Source organism: Scyliorhinus canicula, chromosome 1, assembly GCF_902713615.1.
Source record: "Scyliorhinus canicula chromosome 1, sScyCan1.1, whole genome shotgun sequence".
Taxonomy (NCBI): domain Eukaryota; kingdom Metazoa; phylum Chordata; class Chondrichthyes; order Carcharhiniformes; family Scyliorhinidae; genus Scyliorhinus; species Scyliorhinus canicula.
In genome coordinates this window covers 28,174,266-28,182,730 of record NC_052146.1, presented here as the reverse complement: position 1 = coordinate 28,182,730, position 8,465 = coordinate 28,174,266, and the positions used below count along the sequence as shown (strand labels likewise).

Here is an 8,465-nt window from a genome sequence, read left to right as displayed (position 1 = left end):
ACCAATCTGCCGAAACAACTGTCTATGTGGTGGTGGAGGTGAGGGGCAGCAGAGACAGAGGCCAAGAGACTAGCGCTAGGACATTAACTAATAATTGATGAGGGTAGGACAGGTAAATGCGCTCCAAATAATCATTCCAGAAAACATGTAAATAAGGTCAGGATCCTAGGCTTACCCTTATACAGTTTAAGGTGGTCCACAGGGTACATATGACTGTGACCCGGATGAGCAGGTTTTCTGAGGGGGTGGAGGATAGATGTGGGCGCTGTGCGCTGGTGTGCCTGCAAACCATGTCCGCATGTTCTGGGCGTGACGTTATATCAGAGGTTCTGAAAGCGAGGGTGGTCCCGAGTCCAGAGGTGGCGATTTTTTCTGTGTCAGATGGCTCGGGAGTCCAGGGGGTGAGAGAGGCCAGTGTCTTGGCCTTTGTCTCCCTGGTAGCCCGGAAAAGGATCTTGTTATAATGGAGGGACTCGGACCCCCTGAAGTCAGGGGTGTGGGTGAAGGACCTGGCATGGTTTCTCAGGCTAGAGAAAATAAAGTTCACCTTGAAGGACTCGGTGGAATGGTTTGCCCGGAGATGGCAACCGTTTATCGACTTCTTTGAGAAAAACTAAGCTGTCAACAATGGGGGGGGTTTCAAAGGGGGAGGCACGGGGTTTTGAGTAAGATGGGGGCAGGTCGGTCGGCGATGAATTGCTTTTTGTTGTGCTGGTAATGTATAGCCACGTTGGCTGGTTTGGGGTTGTGTTGCTGTTTGTGTTAAAATTTAAAATTCAAATGCATCAATGAAAATAACTTTAAAAAAAAATAAGCAGAGGTCAGGATCAAGCTAGGTTGACAGGGCGGGATTCTCCAAGCCTCCACGTTGAAACTGAGATCAGCGCAGGGGCGGAGAGGGGCGTCTTAGGAACGGCCAGGCTTTTGATCAGGGCCACCGATCCGCGGGTGAGCACAATCCCGGGGAGGGGGGGTGTGTGGCTATCTTTTTGGTGCCGCCATGTCGTGCGGGACGGCCGAAGCAGGCCGCTGCCGTGCGTATGCATGGACCCCTGACGGAAGTGCAAGGCCCCGTATCGGCAGCCGGAGCTGCGAGGACTACTCTGGGGCACTGCTAGCCCCCTCAAGGTAGGAGAATCATTCTGGACTTTCTTCAAGAAAGTCCAGAGTGATTCGCCCGTGTTTTCACGCTGGAGTGGGGACATAGCCCCATTATTGGAGAATCCCACTCATAATCGTTCATACAGTTGAATATCACAGAAAGAGGAAGGACAAAGGGAGGAAACTGAAAAAAAAAAATTCAATATAAAAAAAGAAAATTCAAACACATAAAACACAAGCAACTTAATTTTCACAAGGAAATTGTGGTATTTTGTTTTACAAAATCATAATGGCAGCTTCCTGTATGTTAATGGCACAGACTCTTTGCCAGCCCTGTTCAGCTAATGAAATACTCTATATTATGCAGGAAGAACCTTCAATCCTGTTACATAGGCCTTCACCTGATAACAATTGCACAGAAGTCTGGACCTTAAAAATAGTGTGGGCTCACAGAATTACAGGTGGGGCTGGCTCTGGCTGGTTAACATGGATGGAAGACACAATCCACTTGGAGGTCCTTGTCTCACTAAACATTGGAAATGGAGTTCCTCCCATATGGAACACCGCCTTGTTGGCCTCTTTTGCGCGGTTGTGTAAATTCTGACTTCTGAAACTGCTGGAGGTAGAAGCGTGTGGCCAAGTGGTTTGACATTTTTCTTAGGGCCAGAAATGCCGTAAACAATTCCAAAAGCAGGAAAGTGAGGTAGACAATATGAACAGCCTGCTCCAGGGGTAAGATGATGATGGATTGATCGACGAGGAGAAAGAGAATAATAGGCAACTGGATTGTAAAGGACAGCAACCAAAATCCAGCCAGCTCTGGCAACTACAGGTAAAAATCCAAATGGCAGAATCAATAGTTAGTACACAATAATACCGACAGTAACTCTTAAACAAAGTATAATTATAGGAATGCATGAACAAATTTGTCCTCCATTCTGTCATTCATTGGAATCTTGACAGATCCATATCTTAACTCCATCAGCTCACCTTGGCTCCCTTAATACCCTTGGATAGCAAAAATCTATTCTCATTAGATTTAAAATTACTATTTGAGCCAACATTTACTGCTGTTTGTGGGAGAGAGTTCTACATATCTTTGCATGAAGTAGCACTTTCTAACTTCACTCTTGAATGGCCTGGCTCTTACTTTAAGCTTACGTCCCTTGATTCTAGACTCTAATGACAGAAACATTTCTCATCTATCTACACTATTAATTCCTTTCAAAATTCAAAACAAAATCATTCAAATCACCCTCAACATTCCAAGGAATACAAGCTTAGTTTACACAATCTTTCCAAATAATGTCACCTTTGGAGTTCTGGGGATATTCTGGTACATTCTACCCTTAGCTATTCAGAATCACAGAATGGATACAGCACAGGAGGCCATTCAGCCCATTGTGTCTGTACTGGCTCTCTGAAGGAGCAATTTACCGAGTGCCAATCCCCAAACAGCTACCCATAACCCTGCAAATTCTTCCTTTTCAAATAATAGTTCCATCCTGAGGTGCAGTGGCCATCCAATTTAAATCATCAATCAGGATTGAGAGGAATCTTGGGGCGGTGCAGTAGTTAGCACTGCTGCCTACGGTGCTGAGGATCCGGGTTCAATACTAGCCCTGGGTCACTGTCCGTGTGGGGTTTTGCACATTCTCCCCGTGTCTACCCCCACAACCCAAAGATATGTAGGTTAGGTGGATTGGTCATGCTAAAATTGCCCCTTAATTGGAAAAAAAATAATTGGGTACTCTAAAATTAAAAAAAAAGGATTGAGAAGAATCTTTTTCGGGTTTAACAGCAAAATTGAAAAGTATCTGTACTGCAGATTTATTTTACAAAAAAAACCCAATGGAATCAATGATAAACTGACATAATATAACCTGATTACACTGAAGAGACAGAAATCTTGAAAACTAGTTATTTGTATTAAAAAACAGATTGCTGGTGATAAACAATGCTCAGAACAACCTCATTTTGTCTTTCAGGTGCTGATTGCATTATTTGAAGCATTTAATTTGATCAAAATTACCCTGATTTATCGTGAAACTTAGTAAACAGCAAACCTATAAATTTCGACCTTCCTTCAGGTTGGTAAACTTTGTGAGACCTCTTTTATATCTTGGAGGGTACATTTATATAATTAGGATAGCATTTTATGTTGGTTGGTGCGTGTTTATTAACTTGTACTGGGAGATTTTCCTTTATCGTATTCTGTACAACCATGAATGTTTCCTTAATGACAAGAGGTAACAGAGAATACAATTCTCCATATTTTGGGTGGCTCCACTAAGAATTTGGTTTCTGACTAATCTTTGGCTGTTCCTCTGAACCAGCTTCTGAGCAGTTTCAGCAGAATTTGAAAGGATGTTGCTTTCTGGTCCTCCAATTTGGTAATAGTGTTTGGAGCAAAATAAAATTACTAAAGGACACATGAAATGAAGAGAAATGAATTTCTCTCTTCTTCCCCTGAAGGTGCAAAATCCTTGATGGTACCATTTTACAGCAATAAAGCGCTGCGGGACTCAATAACAAGGCTGAGTGGGACGTCCGCACCTCACTGGCATGGCAATCCTGCCTTCTGGAACAGTGTGGGACATGTTCAGATACCATGTAACCAGTAAGTTAAAAAGATTCCTGCAAAGAAATAACACTCAAGTTGCAGTTATACCAGGAGGTGTAACAACTGTAATTCAATCTTTGGATGTACTCCTCAATAAACCATTCAGGGATCATATTCAGCCAAATGGAATATATGGATGGTTGACAGAGAATAAAAGTCACAAAGAGTGGAAATATGCACTCTGCCCTGCTTGATGTTTTGTGTGGTTTTGTCGTCAAATCGTGGGATACTAGAAGTCCACAAACTGCCATCAGATCACTCATCAATTGTGGAATGTTCGATTCCATGGTTGGAGAGAAAGTTGATTTGTTGCGGAGGGATGATGCTGAAAACAAAAGCGCCTACTCTGACCGAGAGTGGAAACCTTAGTTGAAGGGTCCATAATGAGGGGGCATCATATTAAGATGAGGGGCAGGAGGTTTAGAGGAAATTTGAGGGAAATGTTTTCACCCAGAGAATGCTGGGAGTCTGGAATGCACTGCCTGGGAGGGTAATATAGGTAGGAAAACTCACAACCATTAAAAAGTACGTGTGAGCACTTGAAATATCATTACATTCATGGCTATGGGCCAAGTGCTGGAAAATGGGATTAGTGTGTATTTAGTGTAGTTTTGTCAGTAAGACTCGATGCATTAATGGACCTCTTCTGAAATGTATGACTCTATGACATTGAAACCTTAGCCAAAGTCACTCAGAATGAATTTGATCAACTCTGCATCGGGTGTAAAAACAATTCATTTCTCTGGTTTCAAAATGTTTTTATTGTGGTTTATTCAATAAATTGTGCCAGATTAATTTAAGATGAATTACCAGTATTATGTTTTTATTCATATTTCAAAATGACCAGCGCACTGGCAGTTCACATTTTATACCAAGTGAACTGTGTCTTCGGAGTGATATTTGGAGACTTCAGAGGTTGACTTAAATGCTGACATCTATGGTTATTGTCATTTTAACGCACTCACCTTTTCCTGCAAGTTTCCCAAGTAGCCTAGAAAAAGTCGGACACACTCAATTAGTGTGAGAATGATCACAGCTGCCAACAGCAGCCACTGGTAGTATCCTGGTAACATGCTGTACTACTCCAGAAAGGGAATGAGGAGAAACAGAGGTTAAGTCAGTACATAACTGTTCAGTGTAATTTAGTGGGGAATCTATTAATCAAAATGAAGAAGAATCTCAATCAGGTTAACTGCAAAAGTAAGAAATATCTTTACTGCTGCCACTTCATCGTTGTCTTCAGTCGGGCAAATGGAGGAGCTCCAATGTTAGGTTAGCAATGTACAGGGCTAGGGCAGCATGGTGGTGCAGTGGTTAGCACTGGTACTACCGAGGTGAGGACCCGGGTTCGAATCCCGGCCCTGGGTCACTGTCCATGTGCAGTTTGCACATTCTCCCCGTGTCTGCGTGGGTTTCACCCTGACAACTCAAATGCAGTTAGATGGATTGGCATGCTAAATTGCACTGAATTGGAAAAAAAAATAATTGGGTACTCTAAATTTATTTTAAAAAACAATGTACAGTGCTGAATGCTTTTATCAGTCCTAACTTGACCCTCTCCTAATCACCTTCTTATTTCCTGATCGCATGTCTCCCTCACCTGATCGGCCATCCTGATTCCTTCCCTTATTCCCGATAGCCTCCCACAACATTCTCTGGCAGCGTGAACACATTTCTCAGCCAATGATTTTCTCATAATGGTTTTCCCTTACTGGAGCAATATTTAATCTCCAGATGGCACTTCCATGTTGTCGCAGTAAAGATTGAGAATTCAGAATGGAAATTAGACCTGTCTCAATTGCGCGCCAAAACTAGTTGTCAGCCGCAAAGACCCTTCACAAATCAAAACATCAACTATAAAAGGAACACCCCTCTCACTGCTTTTTTCTGGAGAAACACCAGTTTTCAGCAGGAGATATTGCTGCATTTGCTATAAAATAGACTTTGCTATGTACACTGCCATAACTCCCAATTGCCTCTATCGCATTAAGCTCACACAATGGTATCAAGAGACACTCGGAACAAATTTTCACCTTAAGTTGGAGCATGGTCACTTCCGACACCCACCAGAATGGAAAGAAGAAGACATTGAAATACAGTGCCATCTGTAAAGGCAGGCTGGACACCATCTCGTTAGCTGTCAAGAGAAAACAGCTCAACTCAGTGAATCATTAAACATTTTACTATGGTATTTGGTAGAATAGCTTGATAGAGCCAAGAGGTAGAATAGCTTGATAGAGCCAAGATTGACTGAGCTGTAAAGCTGAACACATATCAATTCTGCACAGTTGACAAGTCTCAGTTACAAGTGGTAACAGAAGAGGAAAGCCAGTGAAAAGTGACCAACAGCCATTAATGTAACAAGAGTCTTTTGCTTGTGCCCGAGGTCTCAAACCATTTAATATTCTTTTACAACTAATTTTACTTAATAAATGTAAGTTTTCTTTTATTTGGCAGATAAACAAAAAAGAAATCAAGCAAAGAGGTTAAAAGCCACAGTCTGAAGGAAACAACCTGTGTAGTAACAGCTGCCAAGTGTCCCATGGCATTAGTTAATGTTAACACATTTTGAAAACTCTCAGTTTATCAACACATTATACATGTATTTTGTAAGATAGTGTGGTAACTAACGAAAATTCATCTCTCAGCCATAAGCAAATGAACTAACCACATTTGCTCTTTGTGAGACCTGCTGTTCAAATATTGATTGCTGAATCTGTCCATAAGACTACAGCTACTATGGTTCAGAAATAATTAACTGGTTGTTAAATACTTTGGGGTATACCGAGGAGATGAAAGGAACTGTACTAAGCTAAATGTAAGCGTTTCCTTTTCTTAGTTATAAGTCTGCTTGCCTTTTAACATATCTGTGTAAAATTGCACATAATCTGCACCGGCAGTTACTGCAAGTACTGGCATTATCTCTACAATACGAGTGCAATGATGTGAAAACAGTGCAATGTTAACAGAAAACTTATAGAATTTGGGGTTTCTGGTAGTATTATACCTTTGGTATCCTTGCATTAGGTTGTTCAGGTTTTGACAATGTGAGTTATTGTCAGTGCTGTATCCTATTTATAGCTCTTTTGATTATTATTCCTATTACTATGTAAGGGAGTTCCCTATAGTTGACACACTCTGAGTTACTGCTGGTATTGTGAATTCCTGTGTAAATATGTTGTCAGTAGATCTTTGAATTATTGCCAACATTATGTGGGAGTTCCCTGTTGAACTCTTTTGTATTTTCCAGTCTTTGGGTTATTACTACGACGATGCATGGGAACACTTTCTGTTAGCCTGTCATGTTCTGAGTTATTGCTGGTTGTTATATGTCTAAACCTGCATTTTCTGCTAAAGTGCCTTACCTGGGATTCTGTTATGTCCATCACCAGAGTCTCGAGTTTTATTGCCGATGAAAAGAGATCCACTGAATTTTGTTAGATTCTGGCTAATATTATGAGGCAGAGAAGAATACAAAGACATTGCTGGTAGCAGACTCTGCTCCAAGTTAAATCCTTCACAATCCCAGCACCATCTGGTCAGTAGTAATACATCAGCCTTCCGGAACAGGGGCCGAAAACCAAAAATACGTCAACATTCTTCTACTGTGAACAAATTGTCAGTGTCCGTATCACAGTATTTTATCAATATGTTCACTGCTAAAACAATTGTTTTTTCCATATCAAGCAAGCTCTTTACTCTTCATATAGCAATGATGAGCTTATTGGAGACTATATCTGAAATGTAAACAATAAATGGGTTATAAATTCATAGAATATGAGAATCCATTTGGCCCTGGGCTGGCTTTTACAAAGGACAATCCTATTTGTCCTAGTTCCTCACAACACTGCAATTGTTTTCTCCTTGAAGTGTTTATCCAATTAGTGTTTGAAGGCTTCTATTTAATTTGCATCTTGCAGCCTGTCAGGCACTGACAGCTCCCACCTTCTCAATGTTTAGTTGGAGGAAATCTCTGCTCATGCAACAAAGCAAACAATCTGACATTTTAATTTTAGACAGTGGGCGTGACCTAATCTAGCTGGAATGGAATCCAATGTTGAGCGCGTTTAGCCGGGTGTTTCCAAGCACTGGCAGTGCTACTGTTAGTGTAAGTGTAGTTTTAGAAAGATCACACTATTGAGCAGGACTTTGTTGCAGGGAACGTCTCACTGAGGTCATACTTAGTCCCGTTTGCTTCACTGAGGAGCTCAGCATGGCTGAAAATGGAATTCCGATCTCCTCCTGAAAAAAGGAGTTCAGGCAAGCGAAGCTCCTCAGTGCAGGAAAGGGCATCTAGTACGACCTCGGCGGGGCGTTCCCTGCTGAGGCCCAGGATTGCAACAAAGTCTTGTTCAATTGCCTGATCTTTTTCGGCGCTGCAAGCGTCAGGAAACACGTGGCTAAATGCACCTGCCCCCGCCACCCCCCCCCCCCCCCCCCCCACAACGTGACCCCCGGACTCCCCAAAGCCCCAACTCACCAATAAGGGGGTCCTTGGGACCCCCTCACCTCACCTCGCAAGGACAGGGCATCCCAGGGCTCACACCCCTCTGTAGGAAAAATGCAAGCCTGACACTTTGGCAGTGCCCCTGCCAATGCTCTGGGCGCCTTGGCAGTATCAGACTGGCACCCAGGTGGCATTGCCAGACTGGGAGTGCCATGATGCCGAGATAGTACCATCAATGCCAAGGTGCCATCCTGTCCAGAGGGCAACCACCTGGGGCCTTCCGATTCTCCAGGA

General features: G+C 42.6%; 1 protein-coding gene across 1 annotated transcript; it reads right to left on the bottom strand.

Moving 5' to 3' along the window:
- Positions 1–1,344: 1,344 nt before the first annotated feature.
- On the bottom strand, positions 1,345–7,664 carry LOC119953472 (transmembrane protein 17-like). The gene is made up of 4 exons (XM_038777830.1): positions 7,090–7,664; positions 5,758–5,861; positions 4,690–4,803; positions 1,345–1,927 (listed from the first exon to the last, which is right to left on the bottom strand). The coding sequence occupies exons 1-4, from the start codon at positions 7,205–7,207 to the stop codon at positions 1,628–1,630; spliced, it is 636 nt and encodes a 211-aa protein (XP_038633758.1). The 5' UTR covers positions 7,208–7,664; the 3' UTR covers positions 1,345–1,627.
- Between the last annotated feature and the right edge of the window lie 801 nt (positions 7,665–8,465).